The sequence below is a fragment of the Melitaea cinxia genome, chromosome 9 (genome assembly GCF_905220565.1).
Source record: "Melitaea cinxia chromosome 9, ilMelCinx1.1, whole genome shotgun sequence".
Lineage (NCBI taxonomy): Eukaryota > Metazoa > Arthropoda > Insecta > Lepidoptera > Nymphalidae > Melitaea > Melitaea cinxia.
The window spans coordinates 11,863,956-11,889,558 of NC_059402.1; the positions used below are offsets into that span (position 1 = coordinate 11,863,956).

General features: G+C 32.3%; 1 protein-coding gene across 1 annotated transcript in view; it reads right to left on the minus strand.

The window, feature by feature from the left end:
* Positions 1-324: 324 nt before the first annotated feature.
* LOC123656147 overlaps positions 325-25,603 on the minus strand; it is a 31,076-nt gene continuing 5,797 nt past the window's right edge. Inside the window, exons 2-4 of the mRNA XM_045591854.1 lie at positions 1,012-1,385; positions 612-819; positions 325-491 (exon numbers count right to left, since the gene is read on the minus strand). Of these exons, the coding sequence (XP_045447810.1) occupies positions 325-491; positions 612-819; positions 1,012-1,385 (749 nt within the window). The remainder of the gene's footprint in view (positions 492-611; positions 820-1,011; positions 1,386-25,603) is intronic.

The window sequence follows — 25,603 nt, forward strand, 5'->3', positions numbered from 1 at the left end:
CTATTTTAGCTTGCCACTCAGATAATAAATCTAACCCTATTAAACCATCGAAATAATCATGAAAACGATAAACGAATAACTTTATATTATTATCTTCATTGAATTCGTTAAAACAGGGCAGTGTTACGGAATAATCATTTCTACTAATACCATGTACGTTTGTAACTTCGAAGGGGTCATAATTTAAAGGATAATTAGGATAAAAATTTTGTACGGCCTCGGGGCTAATAAACGATTGGTTAGCACCTGTATCTATCAAGAACTTTAAAGGTGGCTGTGAGATTTCAATATAGGGCAACTGTCGTTGAGTCTGTAAATTAACGTCTATCCTTGCTCTTTTGATTTTTTGTCTACTTGAAAATCCTGAGGTTGGGATTCACCGCTAGGGCCTGGCTGAGATTCTAACTCATTTACTATTTCATTGTCATAACTATCGTTACAGTAAGTCGGGTTGGCAGCATAATCATAGGGGTTGAAGTAGTCATTCGGGTCTGTATAATAGTCATAGTCCGGATAGTCAGTATAGTATGAACAGTCGGGTGAATAAAATTCATTTAGATTGACCTCGCGTGTTTTAAAATAATTAGTTGGTGGTGGGTTCCCAGATTTACGCCAATCATGACCTGATATCATAGGCTTAGGAGTATAATGTTGAACTCCACTCATTGGTTTCGCATTAAAATTTTGTGGTGGATTTAATCGGGGTGGTAAGCGAAACACATTACTTTGGGGGTTGTAATTCGGTGGTGGTGCGCGAAACATTTGTTGGGTTCGACTAGGGAAACGATTTTGTTGACTATTGAACTTAAAAGCTTGGGGCTGTGCGATAGGAGAGTTAAATCTAAAACCTTGGGGTTCCGGCTGGTAATAACGCGGTCCTACTGGAACGGGCCAGTTAGGTACGGGTCGCATAGCGCTGGGCGTATTTAATACTATGTTATGTGACGTAGCTTTAGACGTATTCTGAGTATTATGCTTAGGAAGATCATTACGCTGCTGTAAATAAATTACATTTAGTTCTTCTTGAACGAATTCTAAAGCCTTTTCAATAGTTTCCGGGCGCATGCAACGGATACGTGAACCTAGGGGTTCTTTTAAACCTCGTACGAAGGCCTGCATTGTAACCTTTTTATAAAGTGTCCGCTTAGCTTCAATTGTCGTCTGTAAGCTCTCATGTAACGTTACGTATGTCATTATAGTGCTGAACAAGGTTTGACATTGATCATAAAATTCCTGAGGGGATTTATTACCCTGCGTAGCTAAAGAGAGGTCATTGTACAAAGCCGTTTCATCTCTTTGATCCGAAAAATTATTAATTAATGCTGATCTTATACCAGTCCAAGTGTCAGGGATGCCGTTGGAATTAATAGTTGACGCGGCGGACCCTGTTATTTTATTTAGTATACCGTTTAAGAGACATAAATTACTTAATTCACTACCTGGCTCGGCACTCGCATATTGCAAAACTATTTGATCACATATATTTATGAACCTAGTTAATATATTCGGGTTACCATCGAACTCTGGCACCAGGCGTAAGGCCTTAAAAATAACGTCGGGATCGTATGACATGTTTGAATTATATGAAATATTTAAATTAAAATCTAATTTACTGTCTATATTTCTATAACTATCTACTATATAACGGCGAGCCTGACGGGATGCAGGTTCCCGGGGACAAGGCTTTTCGTGATGAAAAATCTTGAGGATAAAATGACTTAGGATAGAAGGAAGCAACACGAGAAAGATTCAAGTGTACTTACATATGTTTCATCTCTGGCTCTTTTTCGTGAATCGATGCTTGGATTCTCCACTCAGCTTGGCAGCTCCGTAGATTCTGGATACTCGTAGCGTGACTTGACAGCCTCCCGGGCGACTCGCGAACGCGAATATCGATATGAGAAAATTCTAATGCTCGCGAACCGGCCCGCGAGTATCCTACCGACTGCGCCAATTACGTTTACTGCAGCCGATGGATCGAAAAAAAACCAAAATGACTTAAAAAATACTTTAATTAATTAAAATAAAATTACAATTAAGAGAGGTGAAACCTATTCGATGCGAGAATTAGGAATGACAATTTTTTTTATAAAAATTAATAATGAAATTAAATTTAAAATATGACGAAATCGCTGCGTCGGCGGCTCGTGGCTGGACGGACGTTGCGACATGGGCTGCATCGGTTTTCCGTTGTTTATTGAATATGGATATTAAATGCATGCTCGGCATTTTCATGGATGAGCTTAGGGTACTGTATGATAGATAGTACGGTTCCGTACTTAACATGTTAAAGTAACAGATTATGTCATCACAAGTAATTGTTTACATATTCGAAATTCACGTTAACGAGATACAAAGCGAAAAATATGGCAGGAATATTAATTATTTACCTCAAAATTAAAAAAAAATTGTGACGAAAAAAAGAAGAATTCCTCCTTTTTTTTCAAGTTTTACCACACGTAGGGAAAATGGTAATTTTTATTGTCAAACGTTCTTTTTACCGTTCGTGTATTCCAGGAATTTTCGCTTTTAATATTTTTTATGAATAAACGCTAAATAAATTAAAGCATATTTTTACGACAGTTAAGTAACCAAGCATTTGTTAATAACAGTAGCTACAGACGATTATAAGAATTACAGTTGAATACTGTCGGAATACAAGAAATAATTTAAAACAAAATAACAAACATCACAATGATCCAATTTAAAATTTTGAAACCATAATGTTAATATATCTTTAAACCGGGCTACACCGCTGAATTTTCAAGTGCAAAATTTGCTTAAGAGAATGGCGCTCAAAGAAAACATTGTGTGAAAACCTTCATGCTTGAAAAAATTTTATGTCGGGTATTGACCAATACACACCAGTGTATATTGGTCAATACCCGACAGTGGGAAAAATGAGGTGAAAATAATAACTTTAATTTCTTAACTAACTTCAAAAAAGGAAGATGTTACTCAATTCGACCGTATATTTTTTTTTATATGTATGTTCAGAGATAACTCCGTCGTTTATGAACCAATTTTAAAATTTCTTTTTTTTTTTTTTTTTTTTTGTCAGGACAAAGATCTGATTACAAATTTTAGAGTAATCTTTGATAATACGTATTAATTTGACTATTTTTTCGTCTACCTACGTTGTATTAATTGTTAATTTAATCAAAAGCCGATGTTTATCATGTGGTCATTTAAATTTTATCGAGATCTGATTACAACTTTTAGAGTAATCTTTGATAATGCATATTTACTTGACTATTTTTTCGTCTACCTACGTTATATTACTTGTCGATATAATTGAAGTCGGTTGTTCTTCGTTTGCCTGAAAACACAATTATATCACGAACGTTCAACATTTATACATAACAGTAAATTTTATAATGTCTTTGGGATGTACCTACCTGTACCTTCAAGCTGAAGCGTGATAAAAATGTTGTGTAATTTACTTTATTTTTAATAAATAAAATAAAAAAAGAAACATAACAACAAAACATATTTAGCGTCATCGTGTGAAGTGTTTTTTTTTATACGAGAATTTTTAAATACGTTAAAAAAATTTTAGAAAATATGCAACATTGTAATGGTAGCTTAATTTTTAAATTATTATTTTTTCATAGTACAGTACCTACAGTACTACTTGTTGTGTAAATAAATATAAAATACGAAATATATACTACAAATTTCACACACCCATAATTACATTTTTTCGTTCATTTTATTAGTATGCGAAAAATAAGAAACGCTCAACGTACATTTTTAAGTTTGAAAGCCCTTTAAAAAAGTTATCTAGTCTAATTCCTTCGAATTGCTATTTCATTAAGAAATATTATCAAAATTTTAAATTATCTTCTATATTAAGTAAATGAAAAAAATGATTATAGACTATCTATTATTGCCAATTTATTGAAGAGACGACCAATTGACTACCTCTATTAAAACAATTTTTCTGATTCAGTAGTTCAAGTAATCACCTAAAACACCGGCGCTTTACGGGTTCGAATTCCGCTCGGAATGGATATTTGTATTTGTACAAATATTCCTTTCCGGTTTGGATGTCTGTCCTTGTGGGTCACCTCATCATACCTCGGAGAACACGTTAAGCGATCGGTCCCAGTTGTTATCACAAATACCTGGTAGCGATCAGTACTCATAATAGGGAACATATCTGCCAACCCGCAAGAAGCACAGTCTAGTCGATTAAGCTCGTGGAGGAAGAGGCCTATCCCCAGCAGTGGGATAATACAGACTAAATTCATTAAAACAAATACCAGAATATAAGTTCAATTTATTATTTCAACGTATTTTTGTGTAGTTTGTTTTGAATTATTAATTATATATTTTTTGAAATGAATACTATAGACTGAAATTTTTATTATTTTTCAAAGATTGAAGATCATTTTTAATAAAAAGAATACACCGCTTGAACTAAACCCAAAATAATATTAAATAGAAATCTTTTCAAAACACATCCTATACATATAATAAAGCAAAACAGAAGCAACGTGCGTCGCAGTAATTTGTCATCCGTTTTACCGACAGCTGGCGATCTCGTAGCTAAATACCTTCAAACTAGATTTATGTAGATTTGCTAGATTTGGCTAGTCTTGCGTCAGTTTAATTGTTTGCATATTTTACTCAGAATATCAGAAGTACATTAGATTATATAACCTAGATATATCTTTAGAATATCATTTTAAAACAAATAATTTGAGTTAAACTATCTTTTCGAACAAATTAAACTTGTCTTGAATTGTTCGCGAACAAACTAGTTCGTTCGTTCCCAGGGATGAACTGGACAAACTAGTTCTCTTATTCGACGCTCCTTATTCTTCAGATTATTCTTTAGACAGAAGACCCAACTTCAACGCGCCTCTATATCACTCTTACTGTCACGTAAGGAGATTAAGTTTGAGCGTAGCTCTACCATACACATGGTATTATCATGGTAATATTTTTTTGTTTTAGTTTACGCTTCAGCCTGTAATATCCCACTACTGGGCATATAGACCCCTAGCCCCATGTAGGAGAAGGATCAGAGCTTAATCCACCACGCTGCTTCAATGCGGGTTGGCGGATATATTCCCTACTATGAGTAACGATCGCTATCAGGTGTACATGATAACAACCGAGACCGACGGCTTAACGTGCTCTCCGAGGCACTTTGGAGAAACCCACAAGGACTGCACAAACACTCAGACCACGGCAAACACCTGTATGGCCAATACAAATGTTTGACATGTGCGGGGATCGAACCCGCAACCGCCAGCGCAACAGGTACAACCCATGACTGTAACAGTTGCGCCAACGCGGCGTTGTTTTAGTTTAGTGATGTCATAATTCAAAGTCACGAAGAAGATGGTGCAAGACGAAGCAGATATTTATATATTTGTAAAGATAATTGTTCCGAATTTATGCCCTCTTATTTATTTATTCCATATATTTTTACGAATACTACGGAAAATTACGACAAAAAAGGTAAATGTTTTTTAGAAAAAGATAAGATCAGAGTTTAATTTTAAACACAAACGCATGTACTTCTGTGACCTTATATATGGAAGCCATTACAATTTTGTGATTGTTGTAATATTCTCTGACATTAACAAATCATTTGTCAAAATACGTTGATCCATTTAGATAACTTATACACAAATACGTACATTCTATTCACGCTCACAAAGTCTCTTTGATTTTGTAGTGTTTCATAACGAAAAGCCAAAAGACTTATACAAAAGCATAACTAATCAGCCATACAAACAGAAATAAGACAGTTTCCATTAGAGAAAGGCTCTGAATCAACAAACAAAGCGTTTTGCATTATAGCGTCGGATTTGAATCACGATTAAGTCTGAAAACCAATTACTGTTAGAAATTCTGGAACATTCTATGATTATACTAAAGTAGTGTGATAATTGGCGACCGATATTGGAATAGATGAACAGTAAATCTAGCGAATACTAAGCATGCAATACTGTTTTCTTTACTATGAATAAAAAGTTAACTCCATATGTCCTATAAATGACCTGCCATTGAACGATGACCTCATTGGCAACAAATAATCAGAAAGATAAAGAGCTGGAGAAATGGATAATGCCACTTTGACTTTGTAAATAAGTATCTAATCCAATAATATAAAAGATAATTTTGTCGCAAGAACACTTACACTTTAAAAGTTAACAAAGGCTTAATTTAAAATTAGGGCAAAATATTACTAAAATGTAGGAATGCTGAACGTAATTTCAAACTTACTAAATTATCCGCATTACCTCCTAATCTGTGGATCGATGGGAGTGTGACGCGGAATATTAAGCGGGGTTTAGATGGCGTCAGATTATATGAGCCCAAAACTTTGAGAAAGGAACAACTTTGATTAAGATGTGATCGTCGTTATTATAATTATGCTCCACACTTTGTCTCCAGATTGTTCTAAATTGACATTGAAATAAATCTTTTAGATTTAAATTATTTGTATGTTCTGTCTGGAAGTATTTTGTCCAATTATGTTTGTGAAATTCAAAATGATGTAATTTGAAAACATAATCAATTATCATTTAAGTTACAAGCTCCATTTTAATATAATGTACTTCATGCTATTTGAGTCCATATCCTGGATAGAATGCCTCTTCCAGACATTTTTTTGTACGATGTATTTATTTCTGATACTCATACTTAATCAACTGTCTGTGGCTTATATTTTTATAACTGCATATTTTTTTCAAAATACTTGTAGCAATTACCAGACTAGTTTTGCTGTCACTCACCTGTGTCAAATTATGTGAAGCTCATTAGAATTATGAACCATACAGTATGAAATCAATATGTCATCTCTTTGACAACCAATATTGTGACCGAATGTGGTCTAATGTTAAAGCAAAACCAACTTCTCTAAATGAGAGTTTAATTTTCTATCAATAATTAATGATCATAATGTATACTTGATACAAAATATTCAGAGTATACCTACTACAGAAATCTGTATACATATATAAACATATTAAGAGTGTAGAACTTGTTCAAGTGTACAATACACTTAAATCAAACAATGAAAATACTTAATGAATTGTTGTTAGAAATTAATTTACACGAAGCGAAAATTTGAATTGTAAATTATATTTGTGTAACTTACAAATCACTGTAAAGTTTACTTATTCGCAAATTATAACAACGCTATATGGCTTGAAGATCGATATAACTATCTGTGTATACATATATGAGTAGTTAGCGATATTTTCTTAAAGAAAGCGTTACGACGTGATAATTAAAAAATATATTTGATCAGACATCACCGCATTTGATAGATACGTATTCATATGAATGCCTCTATAAAAATTGTCATTTTTTAAAAATAAAGTTTAATAATAAATTTTACATAGTTGTTTTATTAACAAAGATTCTTCTTTGTAACACTATAGGTATACTCTACTATTTATGTGCACGCGACGCCGCGTTGACGCAACGGTCACAACCATGGATTATGTATACCTGTTGCGCTGGCGGTTGCTGGTTCGATCCCCGCACATGACTAACATTTGTATTGGCCATACAGGTGTTTGCCGTGGTCTGGGTGCTTGTGCAGTGCTTGTGGGTCTCCCCACTGTGCCTCGGAGAGCACGTTAAGCCGTCGGTCCCGGTTGTTATCATGTACACCTGATAGCAGTCGTTACTCATAGTAGGGAATATATCCGCCAACCTGCATTCGAGCAGCGTGATAGATTAAGCTCTGATCCTTCTCCTACATGGGAAAAGAGGCCTATGCCCAGTAGTGGGATATTACAGGCTGAAGCGTACATTTATGTATTACTGTATATTAATTTACCAAAATTATTATTCTCTACTAAGTAGTAGAGAAGTACTCAGTAATACTAAGTAGTAGAGAATAATAATTTATACGAAAAATATATTATACGATTTAGTAAAAATTTCTGTAAGGTGGAAATAAAAAGTACTGAATTATCGAGTACCTTTGATTTGTCTGTAATTGAGGTTAAATGACCCTTTACCCTTCTAAAAATCTTAAGACGTTTGAAATGGTAAAGGTTCAGCAATGCTAGAAACGTTTACCTTTATAACCTCCTTGGTGAAAATTCGGGGTAAAACAAAAAATCATAAATAACATAAGAACCGTATGTTAATGCAAGGGATTCAAGAATTGGGGTATTTAGGGCTAGCAAAGAACAAATGAAATTAATTACGATTCAGCCTGTTATATCTCACTGCGGTGCATAGACCTCTTTTTCCGTGTAGGACAAAGGTCGCTAGTCAATAGTAGTAAAGGACGGAGCTTAATCCACGCTGCTCCACTGTGGGTTATAGGATATGTTTTCTACTATGAGAACGATAACTATTAGATATTTATGAAAATAATAAATTTTTATACGTGAATTGCTATTTTACCTTTAAAAATCGGATTAACGTCGAACGTGCTACACAAGATGTCGTAGCGTATAATGTAAAACTTTTAAAAGATTAAAATTTATGTTTTATTAACACATGGTCAAATCAAATGTTAAACTTCTAATTTCATATTACATTCTTCCTTCGGACATTTAAGTTTCCAGAACTTATCCCTGAAAAGGTTTACCGCGGAAAGGGTTGGTCGACATACTTAATGCCCTTGTCGTGGTGGAGCTAACCGTATGGATTAAACTTTACCGAGAGTGAACTTATTTAACTTAACATTATGGTGTTAAGTAAACAGAATAATTTCTAGTAACCGTTGGACAAAAAAACATATTATACAGAGAATTAACTGTCAAAGTTCTTAAAATTCAGATTAAAATTATGCTTTGTTTGTAATATATTTGTAGTGTACAATAAAGCATAAAATTATAAACAAATAACAAAGATGAAAAAAGCCATATTTGATTAGAAGTAAAATAAATAAATAAAAAATACAGACGACTTGAAAACATCATATTTTTTTAAGTCGGTTTAAATAAGTCTTGTTTGAATCTATGCTGACTCTAAACTTGTGCATATTAAACACACATTCCTATTTTCAACTGACTTTAAAGAATGAAGTGAAGTCAATTCGACTACTTTTAATTTAATAATGTGTGTTACTTCATAACTTTTTACTGAGAAGACCGATTTTGATGACTTTCCTTTAAGTCGTAAGTAGCTTGCCATGTTGTTTTATCAACTGCCTACGTCATATTAATTGCCGATGTACCTAATTGAAGTTGTTTTTTTTTTCGTTTATAACCAAACACAACTATTAAACTTACTGTTATCTTTGATTACTGCGATTAATAGTATTATGTTCAATTTTAAATATGATATTTTTTATTATTATTTAAATTAACAACTTGAAACTTAACACAATTAGACTCAAAGCTTAGAGATTAGTAGAATTGAACTCGCAAAGTTCATTAACCACCCACGCATCCCAATTCGAAACTTAATAGGCTTTTCATGAAGCTAGCAATTACCTTATAATAACATGTTAAATATATAAAGTAATTAAAATTAAGAATTAATAAGAATTAGGAATTAATAATATTATATAATTACACTTACCATTAAAAAAAATCAATACGTAATTTTTTTCGAACGTTTTAATTTTCTAACGACACGTCATCATCCTATGGTGATCGATATCTCGATCAATACGATGAGCTATTTAGAAACAAACAGACTCCAACATTGGAAGTTCCTAGCAAAATTTATTTTATAAATTTAGTCGGTTTTGTGAAGAAGAAAAAAAAAACAGTGCGATTGTAGAATTGAGTTTAATAATTAAAACAGAAAGTAAGTACTAAGTAACTTCAAGAAGAAAAATGCACACACGGTTGATATAATACTTAAAGAAAAAAAAGCAAATCGAGCAGATATACTGAAATAAATGAGTATTTCCTGAGATTAAGAAAATTAAATTGTGACGTAAGAAAAAGAAATAAGAACGTCACCGAAAAATGATTTAGCAGAGAAGCTGTTTTTTACCTCAGTTGAATTAAATCGGAGATTGGGTTGATAAATCGTAACTTCTTATTTAGCCTTGCGTGGTGGTGTCTTATCTGTCACTCCGGATATAACTTTTTGAGATGTACTTTTAATTTTTAATGAAATAAACGTTGTTTTTATTATGAATTGCAACAAATTAATATTACAAAAAAAAAAAAAACAGATGCTAAAGTGATCTGAAGTAGAACTCACACTACTAAAAATATATGTTTTGATTACACGATTAAAACTGTAGGTAATATTTATTTGGATTCTGGCTTTATCGTATTAATCACAATTTCGAATGTTTTACTTTACGTAATCCGAATTTATCGCTACGAGCAAACAAGTAAAGTGTCGCGCAACAAAATATATTAATTTAGGAAACGAGCTTAGTACTTACAATATGTGCTTAGCTAATTAGTTGTTTATATTTACTTAATTAGGAATATAAATATTTATGTATAATCTTTTTATGCATTCAAATATGTATAACTTTCAGCGTATTTAAAATATCACACTTGAAAAGTGTCAGCTTCTAAATGTAATGTATGTATAAATATACAAATTATTTGTATTAATGATTTTAAAAATGCGTTAGCATCAAAACTTAATAAATGTATAAAAGACACATTCATATCTTCGAAGAAATTAATAAATATTTTTTGTCTAGCCAATCCTTTAATTAGAACAGATGTCCCATTTAGCCATTGGTAATCTATAAGTTGTTTTCATACAACGATTCACAACAATTTTTGACCTATAACGTCAGGATATGATAAAAACAACAGTTGCGCTAGCGGTCGTGAGTATATGTTGAGTGTAATACGTTCATAGCATATTATATATCCTTACAAATGTTTGTCGTAATCTAGGTGGTTGTGCTAGTATTTTGTATTTATTTATTTATTTATTTTGTTCTCCCTTCCACTCGTTCCAGAACCCCTGATTAAAGATTTGCTAGTGAGTTTACTTACTTATATATTTGTCATTCTATTCTTTTTCGAATTTCGAACTAAATTTAAAACTTTATATATATTTAATTAACACAAACCCTACTGCTAATCCTGTAGCGAACGTATTTTTCTTTAAATCTCAAATGAATATCAGAAAATGTACAATTTATTCCCAGTCCCAGTTATCTCTATCTAGATAGGTACGCTTTGCGGTTATCAGCTCTGCTTTCGTTTCATTATACGGAAACATTCCGTTTCATCAAAGCCTTTCGATGCAACACAAGAACTGTTTTAAAAATAACTTAAATCCATTTGAGCGATGAAAACATTGCAGTGGTTGGTTGTTTTTCTTTGAAATATACTCCACGACGTCGTTTACTTTTCTGCTATTGATACAAATTTTAAATATTTGAATCCAACTGAAATTTAAATATTTTCAGTTTTAATTATAATTAAGCTCTCTTCAGTCGTTTCTCGTAATATAATTTTAACTAGTAAACTAATAATAAGAGAAATGCAATTTAACCGACTAATTTTCCTATTACTGATAGTCGATAAGACAAAGGGGTTGTTTTATTACCGGAAAAAATTATTTCATCATTTATTTTATGTGACGATTTGCTCAAAGAAATTTTATGACATATTATAAAAACACAATCGTATTCAATAATTTTACAACATAGTTGACATTTAGAAGACCAAAACAACAGACGACATAGTAACAATTTCTACAATCGCCTCGTCCCGGTTGTTACTGTCACTAACACAAACAATTAAGTTTAAGTAGGAAATTATACTAAGACAATTGATTACGGACTAAATGTACTACGCAAACTTTAATTTATTAAATTCATAATAAAAAAATAAGAATTGAAAGAACGTCTTTGGTTCCATAATTATAATGGCTTCTTTTATACTATTTTATTATGATAAATCTGATGGTAATATTGTCAATCATTTTAATTCATGACCCTGCTAGAAGTAAAGATTTGCGTTTCTTTAGTGATATTTACTCATACTAAAAGGACGCCGTTGCTCAGTGAAAATTAGTTGTTTCAAGTTTTCAGTTTGATGAAAAAAATATAATTCCAAAAAAAAATTTAAGATTTTTGTAAAATCAGACAAAAGTAAAAAGAAACATCGTAACCCTGTTTTAAATTTGACCGATAAAACTTCTGAGGCCTTGAATAAAATAATAACCTTCTCAAACTCAAACGAAATATTTACTTAACAACGAAAAAGAAAGTCACTTTCTTGAAATTTGTATTCCGTTTACCCCTTTTAGCATTTCCCTTCCTTTGCCGCAATTTACTTTAACGACACCGCTGCAAAGTAAATCTGAGGAGACCATTCTTTTTTGTCGTCGTCTATGGCGTGATGCGGCAAGAAATTATTTCAGCAACAACAAATTTCCGAGAACCTTATGTCGTTAATTTAAAGTTCAAATTGCAATAACTACTTGTGATTCATAGTAAAAGTTTTAAATATCAGTAATGAACCCTAAAATTTTTCTAATGGGCAAGAGAACCCTTAGTGCCATTTAATTAAGACAAAACAGGGTCTTGAGGTAAAATTTCTAAGATGTATGATACCAGCTTATATAACTTATTATACAAAAAAGTGTAGGGTGTACTATCTTGTCACTTTTCTGATGGCACTCTAAGATTAATTTGCCTGAGCCGCTTCTGTGGTGCAATCTGCTTTTAATTTTTAAAACTAAAATTTCTTCAGGCGTACATTACAATAAGTTTCTTGTATAAGTAATTTATAAAACTATAATAATAGAGAAAACCATTTAGAATTGTAGACACCATCGAATGAGAATGTAATTACATATATTGCAAATGTAGAAATTATGTTAATCTTAAAGAGTTTTATTTTTCTCTTCTTAGCCTTAATGAATATGACAAAAAAAAACAAGCCTCTCCTTTGTTTTTTTACACGTATAATCTTATTTAAGGTTTTTTCTTTGTTTTTTTTTTTTAAGCTTCGACGAAAAATACCTCCCTGTTATAAGTTTAACGTGCTTAAAGGACCTGCTATGCGGCTTGTTTCCGTAAACTGATTTTGAGATTTAAAAGTACTATCGATATGAGTGTTTTTTTTTTTTATTTGCTTCGTCTATATAAATTAAAAAGTCTATTAAAGTTAATAAAGAAAATAAAACATTTTAGCACAGATATTATATTGCACGATGCGTCGTTTCTTGGAGTCTATAACGACAACAACATATAAAAAGTTTTTTTTTTTTTGTTATTTGCGATAAAACAAAATAGAAAAGTTGCTAATAGTTTGAATATTTCAATCGTCTTTTACTAAATGCACATGGATGCTTACACGGTACAGTACCAAAATAACATTTGTTACAATTTTCGTCTATCAGCTGTCTGTCGATCTGTCTATTTGTCCCGGCTAATCTCTGAAACGGCTGAACCGATTTTGACGCGACTTTCACTGGCAGATAGGTGATGTAATAAAGCTACTCTTATTTTAGTATTTTTTATTTTGTTTTATAACTCTGCGAACTGTACAATAACTTTTTTGCTCAATTCCACGCGGATGAAGTCGCGGTCACGGCTAGATTAAATTATATTTAATCAAACTTTAAACGAATCATTTTCCATCTAGGTTCAAACTCAAAAAACTAAAACACAAAAAATTATAAAATTCCTTGGAATTCACTATATCATATTTAATGATATCATCTTATTTTTACATTGTGCATAAATTTAATGACGTAAGCTCGTTACTATAGATAAAGTATCACTTTATCTGACATAGTTGTGTAAAAAAAGACTATTCTAAAGAAAATTGCTTTTTCATTTTTTATAAGTACGTCTGAGGAGTGAAATGCCCTAAGGTGACAGCACTCACTCACACCTGCGATGTGGCTTCATTGAAGTCTAAGACTGAATAGGCATCTAAGCAAACGTGGTCCATATTAAAGAGCATATGTAGGTCCTATAGAATGATTGAAGCAAAAAACTTACTAACATTGGTTATTCTCATTCATTACAAGAGTTATAGTTACATTCGTGTAGGGTATATAAAGGTGGTTACAATTTTTTGATTATGATTAATTGCAACGCAAAAGTGGTCAAAACAACGTTCTTCAGATACTATATTTGGTCAATAATATTTTATAACCTAAGCAAAGGTTGGTTTTCTTGCTAATAATTATTTAAATTTCTAACAGTCTTATATTTTAATCAAATAAAATTATATCAGACTTGTTTATCAGTCGTATATAATGAATTCTACTATTTTTACATCCTAAAGGATGTCAAGTCTCTTTTATATTATAATGCTGTAGAAGTGCGGTATCGATATGTTTAATATTCTATGAACCAAAATTTTACGAGTACCTTTAGTAAGGTGTATGTAAGGTGTAGTATGTGTTTTTAGATCGATTTTATTAATTATCTGTTTTACTTCTGATTATTCGATTCACACATATTGACGTTGCTCGATATTCAACTCGATTGACACATCGAGAACATATAAGTCTACATATATATATATATATATATATATATTTAAGCTACCGACGTTAGCTCTAACATGAAATAAAGATAGATAGTTATGATGTGAGCAATATTGTTTTTATTACAAGCCAGATTTTTCTCAAGTGTCCGTAACCTTTAACTTCTTTTCGGACTTTATTAATTACCTGTTTTACTTCTGATTACTCGATTCGCACATATTGACGTTGCTCGATATTCAACTCGATTGACACATCGAGAACATATAAGTGTACAGATATATATATATATTTAAGCTACCGACGTTAGCTCTAACATGAAATAAATATACATAGTTATGATGTGAGCAATATTGTTTTTATTACAAGCCAGATTTTTCTCAAGTGTCCGCAACCTTTAACTTCTTTGTGGACTTTCAAGCATACTCAAATTCAAACAGCACATAAATAGCACAGGACGATATAAATAAAACATAATATACACCACCAGCAGTTTAGGTGATATTAAGTTTGTGTAAGTAAATAAATATAATTAAAAAAAAGAATTAATAGTTAAACAAACGAGTAAGACTAATTCTCATTGACCTTTATTTAGGACTAGCAAATTTACACAATAAATATACCCCACAATTAGTATAAGGTACTATGTAGTCCATTAAAACATTTAAATAAGTGAAACTGTGGATAGGAGGAACATTTACTTAAACGACCACGTACTCCTTACGACCGTTTGTTTTCATTTTAGCTGTAAATCCTATGATTTTCCCAAATTGACACTAATTGTTGTTTATCTTTCAGCAGTTCGAGAATTGTTATTTTATTGCTTAAAAGAACAGCTGTTCTAGGAATATAAAGATAATGCTTTTTAATGTCTATTTATTTATCTATAGCGGTATTAACTTGAACACTCGCATGACTTAACATACTCCGAGACTAAATAGATGGTAACTTACTCCATAACCATTTAACTATTTTTCTATGTATAAAAGAACCGTTTTCTTACTATACTTTTTATACGACCTTGACGGCAAACAAGAGTACGACTCCTCTAATGGTAATCAGCTATCGTAGCCATTAATCGCCTGCAACACCAGAAGCATCTCAAGCGTGTTATCTTACTCACAGGAACACAACGCTACTTGAAAGCAGAATTATTTAGCTGTGACCTTTTATATGGTTGGGGTACTTCAGCAAATAGGCGGCTCCAGATTTTAAAAAGGATATTTTTTTATAACCTATGTCAATAATATATATCAAAATTGTATAACTTTTATTCAGCTAAAGGATAGACATAGACTATTAGAGTTCTATTCAGTTATAAATGCTAATTAAACTCAATTTAGTTATCTGTGGAGACATACAAGAACATTTAGACATTTAACTCGAATGTCTTTGGACACATACGTGTACACAGACATTAAACTCGTATTAATCAATTGTCTAGTGATGATTTTGATAGATGACTTGGTGATATTTGGCGACGCGTTGGTGCAGCGGTCACAGCACTGACTGTTGCGTCAGTGGTCGCGGGCTTGATCCCCGCACATGACAAACATTTGTATTGGCCGTATAGGTGTTTATCGTGGTTGGAGCGTTTAGGCTTATGTGTTATGGGCTTCCAAACCTCCGACACAGGAGAAAATCCTAGTGGGAGCCGTTAAATGTGAAGCGTTTATTATTTATTATTATTTTATTTCTAATTTCTATTCAATTTAGGTCGCTTGTAAGTAAAATAGTTATTTGTTTACTATTTTTATGTTTTGCAAATATTTTTTTTCTATTCCTTTAATAGGAATAAGAAAACACATATCTAACACACTAATCTAAACAGATATCTTAAAATAATAACAATTTTCCGGAGGCTTCGTTTGATTCATATTACTCGTCTTTTCATGAAGAGGCATCTGATTGTTATCAATTAATTATTTCAATACGTATACTAGCAGTCACATCTGAATTTATTTGATAACTCAAGAAATTGACCTATAATTTCAAATTAGTTTACATAGCATAAACTATATTCCCAGTCAAAGTTGCTTCTGCTTAATTGTATATAGATACCGCGTTAAGATTCAGTTTAGAGAAAAACAAACACTTGAAAGCTTTTTTACGCTAAAAACAAATGCTTTATTTATTTGAATCGAATATTATTTACATCGCAATATTTGATACAAACAATTGCTTGTTAAAAATAAACTTACGCTTTGACTGTCACATTCACAGTTGAAAACTCGTTGAACTGTTAATTGGTAATATTATCAACACAAATGGATAAAAAATAACTATCATCGAATAACAAGTAACATATTATTACGATACAAATATTTATAGTTCTTGAAACTTAATTTATTTATTATCATTATTATCAACGTTAGTATCTTTTGAGTCTCATTTTTTAATGACACTAAAAGTATTTAGATTAAGAAACGGTCGATTGCTACCAGTTGTATTTGTAATAATATTTTAAATTTTAAGAATCATAATTATACTCGTACAAATTATAAATTATAGCCGAACTAAAAGGTAAACCACATCGTAATGACACTGTATTTTTTTCTACTTTGTATTGAATATATTTAAAAATTCAGTACTCAAATCACGACACTATAACCTATGACGTAATAAAAAATAAAATTTGACCTAAGTAAGACCTTAAGAACAACAAAATATTCATTGTGAGACATCGAACGTCCCTCATAATGGATCTTATTACGCTGACCATTCTTAGATCGGCTTGTAAAGAAAGATTCTCTGTTTTTAAAGGAGTATAAAAATAAAGTCATAACTCTGAAAGTAAATCAAACTAACAAGTAAAAACCAAAATCAAGTAATCTACAATATTATATTGAGACGAAATGCGTCTGCAAATGCTATGAGCTTATATGTTCATGATCGAGTTTAAAAAATTCTATTATAATACTGCAATCGTAATTGTAATAAGACCCTAAAAATAGTCTATGTCAAGTGATGTAGATATTCCTCGTTATCTTCGTAAGAAAAAACATTTTCGTACCGAAACGATGTGTCAATGGATTCTGACTTCGAACACTTAACTGTTAAAAATAGTCGTCGGTTTATTGTTACAAAAATGTAACATTATTTTATATCAACCCATTCACTTCTTTTTTTTTTTTCTACTGGGTGGTTCGGGGAAAGTAATTTTCCAGTGGAAAGTATGTCCCGAGACTCGTTCAAGCTCTTTGTTACTAACAATAGCGGTTGATTCAGTACAAAACACTCTTTCGATTCTGTGGGCAAGCAACCTTAAATGACATGAGGTATTTTGTTTTCACGCGTGTATACTGACATTCATAACTTTGAATAGATGAATATTAAAACAAAAATGGTACCGATCTTAGCAATGAAACTCTGTTGTAATATGATAACTTAGAGCAGAAAAAAAACAAAAAAAAAATAATGAAGAGATACTTTAGTCATCATTATTTGAGGTAAATTCGTATCATATCCGTGACAGCCTTAAACAGATCACCATTTGACAAAGATTTCTGCTTTCCACAAATAAAATAATTGGAGCTTATTTTAATAATTAATTCAAAATTATATAAAAAAAATACGAGTGTGCTTTAGACGACTGAATTACAACTTCTGCACAATAGGCCTGTACTGTGTCTTAGATAGATATACGAAACTTAACTGGCATAATAATAATAATTTTAAAATATCAGTATAAAACATCGAATATAAAATACTGGTGGATACATTTTGGAATTTTCTGAACTCAATTAGCGAATGCTAATCATTATAAAGAAAACTCCAAAAAGACAATCATTAATTTCTGTGGAAAATATCTGAATTTTCGCCCAATTTACTTTAGATTTTATTAACTGGAAGTTAGTACAAACTTTGGTCGCACAAAAACTCCATTAAAACGTCACGAAGAAAATCACGCAACATTTCTCTCACTAGTTGTTTTATTTAAAAATTGATTTTTCATTTTATTTTCTTTATTAGTATCTGTGTTATTATTATACTTATACATATGATTACACTGGGACCTAGTTATTTTATAGTGATAATATATGAGCATAAGGACATTAGTTAGGTATGAATTCTTACAGCTCAATTTTAAACTATGTCGTGAATATCGAAAAAAAAAAAAATCAGTAAATGTAAGTCAGGGAAGATGAAAGGATTACGGGATTTTTTTGCGGTATCACGGACGTTGTAATTTATGGCAACTGATTTCTACGATAACCAGCACAATGATTTATAGCCTATATTATTTATGTGTAATGTAGATTTGCTACGAAGAAAGAATAAAAATCGTTAAAAAATCAACACGGTTAGAGATTATTGATTGTTCAAAAAAAAACATCTTTGTATTATCTTTAAGTAAGGATTAAACTGCCTCTAACCTATAATTGTATATAAAGTATTTATTCGTTTGGAGTATTGGCTGCCAGTAGTGTCAAAGCAGGATAAATGATTTGGCCAATGCAACAACAACAAACAAAATGCGTGTTTTTTTTTTTTTTAAATAAACAAAGGTACAAAATTAACATTCACTAATTCTAATCCACAAGTGAAAAATAATGATAGAATAGAGAAAAATTTAATGTTGTAGAAAATAAAAAGAAACAAAATACTGTATTTGAATGACGAAGGTATAAGTGTTCTTTTTAAGTAACAACACGATCTTTAAAGTTGAGTAAAAATATATATTTTCAAATATGGTTCTAAGCCATCCATTATTTCTCTTACCTAATGCGCTTAGTACTTAAAATCTAAAGCTCGACGCTTCGACAAGTGACAAATCGATCGGATACACCACACGCTTAGCGAATTTACAGTTTATAGAAGAACAAACCTAATATAACATATATTTTGTCATCAATTAAATATAATAATTTGGCTAGCCTGTAACCTCCTACTGCAGAGCATATGCCTCATACGCCATGTAGGAGAAAGAAAACACAATAAAGAATAAAAATAATAGAAGGATAATATAATAAGGAAAATATATTAATTATAATTTTAATACTATTGGACGATACGGTAAAAGTAATTCTAATAAAAATGTTACAATATGCAATCATATATTGCAATAAAGACGAATAAGATGGATATTGTACAAAATATGTTTAGGTAGACAATGTAAGGTTAATATTTATTGTTGATAGGAATTATAGATAAAATTTAGTCAAGCCTCAAACCAATTTTCTCTCCATTTGTCAATGCCAATATCTTACTTTTTAATATTAAACTAAAAAACCTTAAGTATATATATATACATAATATAATAATTAAAAAATATTATTAAAAGGAGTCCCTTTAGGCAAGGTTCCGAAGATACTGGCAGCGTTTCCCCTTTGAATAGCTAGACTAATTCTTTGTCCGAAGTAGCTGCCAGCTCTTCGGTCTCCTGTGACGTCGAATAACCTTTTCGTTATTTCCTTAAAAAGTGTTATAGCACTAGGACCCCACGGACCAAGGGTCTCGACACCGAATGGGACAAAATCATATTCGGAGCCTAGACCCCTGTATTTGTCTGCTTTTGTTTTTTCCGCCGCTTCACAAGCCGTAGCAGCTCTGTTGTTGGTTCCATGTAGATGGGAAGGGGCCAGCGTGTCTGAACAGGTTGCATCCCATACCAGCACCCGGCCCATCTTCCATGGAATCAAACTCATACCGTCCGGTCTCTTGCCATCGTCTCTTGCAATACCAGTCGGCTCAAGTAGACTTGGCACGTTGACGGTGGCAAGGGACCGGCGTATGATATCGTTAAGTGCGGCATGTCTCGAGAAGCGGCCTGCACTTTTTAGGCATGACAGACCGTGATGTCCTAGCTTATCGACATTACTGCCACAGGGACATTTATGAGGAGCGCAGACCGGAACCCCAAGCCGTAGACAGGTTGCGATTCGGAGCGTGTCAGGCTCAAGAAATGTTCCTGTATTTGTCGAAGGGTACGCGTGAAGCCAGTAGCCGGCCTCATGCGTACCCACGGCCAAAAGCCTAGCACGCGCCGAGCCTGTACTACAGCTTAAAAGATTTTCATAAGTCAATTTGCAGTTTACAAGTTTTAGTAGACAATTACGTTATTATTATGTATCGTAACTACAAAATTCGCAAAAATTTTGATATTTTACGAAAACAAGTGTAAGCGAACTAGTATCATGTACCTTAGTATAAAAAAATATTTAGTTATATTAGAATTAAAAATGTACTAGCAATACTTTCAAAAACAAAGGGAGAGACAGAGAGTAATATTTTTAGATTTTTTTACACTGAAACTTGTTTCAAGTGTTTTGACTGCGAACATCATTAAAATTCATTATATCATGTCTCGCTTAAATCCCTGGCTTAAAAAGTTTGATGTTCGTGAACAAACATTCACTGTACGTTCTTGCCCATAACCCTTACATACTTAAAGAAAGATAGATTTATACATTATATGATGAAAAGGTAATCTGATGTTGTAGGGTGGTCTCAATGACAACCTATGAATATTTCTATAAGAAGCGGAATAACTGATTAAACTTATCTTATCTTAAAATCAATGGGTTGCCTTTCGTCAACAGGACTTGGCTGGGTTGGGAAATTCAATGGTTACATTGATGTCATATGTCTATAATGGTGGTTCAGCACCCAAAAGAAGTAGCTTGTTTCCCATCTGAACAACTATAGAGACCTGGCATACGATTATGTCTTGGTTGCGAGTCTGGCACAGTTTTATGAAATACAAGCGTAGTTGACGTAAACTACTATTGAGTAAGAAAATATTTACAACTCATTTTATTATTAAATGGTATTCGTTTAGTTAAATATTATAACTAAATGACGTCATACATATGTATATATTGTTATTTACTCTACAACAAATTTAGTTTGTATTCCTTTGTATATTACAGAAGTACTCGACAATATCTAACAACTAAATTCGAGACTCGATTGCGGAATTCAATTTGTCTCGAGGCTTTGTCTCATTTCCACGTAGAGTCTTATAAACTAAGTTGTTATTTTAGCTCTATAAGTTAGTTTATTATTTGTACACTGTATTGTAATTACAAATATAGTTTTTACTTACATTGTAATTTTCTATATTATATTGTACTTTTAGGGACCAGATGTGGAATCGAAATAAAAAATACAATAACAATTACTTACAAGCTTTTATACTTTTATCGAAAGTCTAAACAAAATGTGTTACAAAAATAAAAGAGTGCTAACGTTTAAATAATTTTAAGGAATACTACAAAATTACAAAAATAGGCAGGTTAACTCTCCAAATGGACAAGCATTTCCCTTATACTACACGAAACACGTTCAAAGTTCACGAAATTCGTCTCGAACTGAAGCGCGCACAGCGCACGCGCTTCACCCCTTCTACGATGACCTTTCCTCACTATTCTTCTAACAGTACATTAAATTTATATATAAATAAAGCATCATTAATTCTAGAGTGTAGTATAGTGTGTATATCGACGTTATTATTAAATTATATTATAAGAGTTCTTATACTAACTGGTTTTACATACATTTAGGTATACATATTATCCATACGAATATTTATATTTGAATAATCATTTATTTGAAGAACCTAATCTAATAACCAATTAGTATGATTGAAAAAAAATCGTTTTGTATTAGAAATACGTACAACTTACTAAAAAGTTTCATATTATGAAATACCAAATTGATTTGCGGAGGAGTCATAAAAATACCAAAGAATCCACCCAATATAAAAACTCTACGTACCTAGGTAATACGTACTTTGAGGGCGTTTAGCAGCTTTATAAATTTCTAGCGACTTCCAGACCATAAATAGAATTATATACAGTTAATGCAGTTTGTAAAATTCTTGTATTAGGTAGGTGGTTTATCTATCAAAGATTATAATAGGAAATATATAAATGTTACTTATAAGAGCAAAGTAATCTTATGGTCTAAGACCCGAACCTAAGTCGAATTTCACCGAGCTTATAATAGAATAAAACATACTTTATAATAAATTTAGTATTTTAGATAATACTTATATTAAAAATTAGTTGCTTATATAAATCCTGGACTGACTATTTTTATTTATTTAAAAAAAATATTGAAAATTGCAATATCGAGATAATAAGATATGAAAATTTACCATATATAATCTAGGATTATAAAAATTGACAAGACCTATGTGTGATATCCGTGTTTACAAAGATTAAGAATGTGTGTGTGTCAACAACACATTACTGGAGTTTACAACTTTAGAACGATTTTTTAAGGTATCATTCATGATGAATGACACCTTAAGAATGATTACCGTTATATTTAAAAAAATATTTATTAAAACCGAATATAAAATCATTATATCAAAAATTTCGATCTAACGGGTACATCGTTCCATAGTGTAATTGGCTAGAGCAACGACACAGTGAATGGTTGATCTTTGATATGATATTAAAAATGTTTTGAATTCCTTCATGTATGGGTAATACAATAATAATATATAAACAGTTTGTATATTATTTTCAAAAGAGTAACTGCGGAGTTTCTTGCCGATTCTTCTCTGCAGAATCTACATTCCGAATCGGTGGTAGCTTCACTTTTACAAAAATAATAATTTATTTTTAAAGTTTTGATTTGTAAAATGACGATTCGAAAGTGCTCTAAGAACCTATTTGAATAAAGCTATTTTTGATTTTGATTTTGATTTAATAAAAATACATTTATTTCTTATTCTACGTTGCGGTCACTCCGTGGCATGTCGTGTCGTAAAGACATATATAATGAAGTAAACTCCAACAATAATTCAGGTTATTTTTTACTGATACAGAATATAAGACAAATCAACAAAGTACAGGATTCAAGAGGATAGACACAAGACATATGGTCGGCTGTCAACTGTCAGTGGGACAGATGACAAATTGTTCTGCGACGCTGCCTGCACTGTCCGACGTTTTGTTCTACAACGCTAAATACAATAATATATAAAATATTTTTTTATTTGTGTAAATAAAATCGTGGCTAAGATCTAGACTAGGAAAAACCGAATTAGAAAAACCGAATTATGGGGTTTTTGGGTGTGGAGGGTGTAGGGGAATCTATACAAGGTAACACTGTCACACCTCAAAACCCCATGGTTAAAGTATCCATGGTTAAAGTTTTGAGGTTAGAAGAAGAATTTAAAGCTATTATAATACCTTTGAGCTCGTACTGTTTGCATTGTGTGACAAATCGACACTTTTAAACAAAATAACGCGTCAGACTTAATATTCTAATAAAATTAGTAACATTGCGTGCTAGAATATAGGTTTAGAAATTCGAAAAATACCCAAAACCGAATCGGAGCACCCCACTGTCCACGTGGTTTTGGTCTGTCCTACCCCTAGAGTGTTTTTTTTTTGTGCTGCGAAGGCGCGGAGGGAGGGCAGCCCTCGCCCGCCGTGCGAAAGCGCGCGAACGAATGCGTAGAGGAGCGGCTGAGGCTGGTCGGTCGACCAGCCTCCGCTGCGGAACGGAGCATGAGTGAGCGTGCTTTCGCACGCAAGGGCGGAAGGGCTGCACTTCCCGCAGCGCCGGAGCCAAGCGTTCCTCTAACTTTAAAGGTGGTAGATTAATTTGAAAAAACGCGTGTGAAATGTGAAAATAACGTGTGAAAGCTACGAAATTCTTCTTCTAACCTCAAAACTTTAACCATGGATATCTCCATAACCATGGGGTTCTGAGGTGTGACAGTGGTACCAGGGGTAGTGTTCCCCCCCTCCCCCCCCCACGGTCCCGAAATTCGGTTTTTCCTAATCTAAAGCTTTACCAAAATCGATTTACGACTTTTTTACTAATTCTTCTTAATATTATGTCTGGTTTGAATCAATTTGAGCAAACAGTAATTTGTCTATATACCAAGACAACGTTATAACACGAAAATTTGAATATACTTTGGATTAACTTAAGAAAAATATTTAACTTCTTTTAACATTTTCATACGCTCTGCGACAATGATCTAGTCCAATTAAATTACATCAAAATAAACAATATTAAATTACTCTAATATGTTATAGTTTATGTTAAGCTTTCACCAGCTTGAGAGTGTATGTAGTTTGTAATTAAGTTAAAAGAAATCAAGAAGGAACTCAGAAGTTATTTTTTCAAAACTGTCACTCAATTAATAAAAGTACCTGGGTGACCGAGCTCCGCTCGGTATTTTTAGTAAATCATGAAGGATTAGTAGTAGAAGAGAGAGTTAAAATGATTCGTTGCCGGTTTGGATGAAGTCTTTTTTAACCGACTTCAAAAAAGGAGGAGGTTACTCAATCCGGCCGGAGGAAACTCAATATATATATATATTGCTCTTCTTGATTGCTCTTTCGTCATAGTATATATATATATGTATATATATATATACATCTATACATATATAAAAGCGAAAGGTCACTCATCATGAAATCTTCAAATAATATGTCTTTAGAAATCAACTCCCTTTTCGGGTTAAAACGGGGGAGGGTAGGTTGACTCACTCATCACAAAATCTCCGAAACTATAACACCCACAAACTTGCAATTTGGCAAGTAGGTTCCTTATGGGGCGTAGATATCCGCTAAGATCTGATTTTACGAAAATCAACCCCTAAGGGGAAAAAACGGGGAATGGAAATTTGTATGAAAGTCTTATGTTTTTGAAGTAAGAGACTTGAAATTTAAAACGTATGATCTATAGATGGTGAGAAGGTGCCCAAATAATGCATCGAATCTCGAAATATAAAAGGGAAAGGTCACTAACTCACTCATCACGAGAACTCAAAAATTAATGAAATGACGATTCGGGAGTGCTCTTGGAGCCTATTTGAATAAAGCTGTTTTTGATTAACCGTTAAGGGGGTTTAATTGGGGTTGATAGTTTGTATGAAACATATACAGCAGCTATAAGTTCGCCTGATAGATTATTTATACTCCAGCCTGAAAATAAAACTAAAAATGTGGTGTATAGAGAGGTTTTATAAAAATAACTATTAGATTATACCAAATTGTGCCTTTTAAAAAGTTACTCAATGTGATAAACATTTCAAGTGACTGAAATAAAAAAATAATTTGCGTTAAGCATCCTAATAGTAATGCATATCTTCATAACCACGCGGACGTAGTCACGGGCGACAGTTAGTGTATTATAAAACAACGTCCCCCAAAAGTGTTTGTGATCGATTCCCTCAAAATCTACTGAACGGATTTTCATGCGGTTTCGCCAATGGAGTAATGGAGAGCTTCACGAGGAAGGTTTACGGAACGGCTTA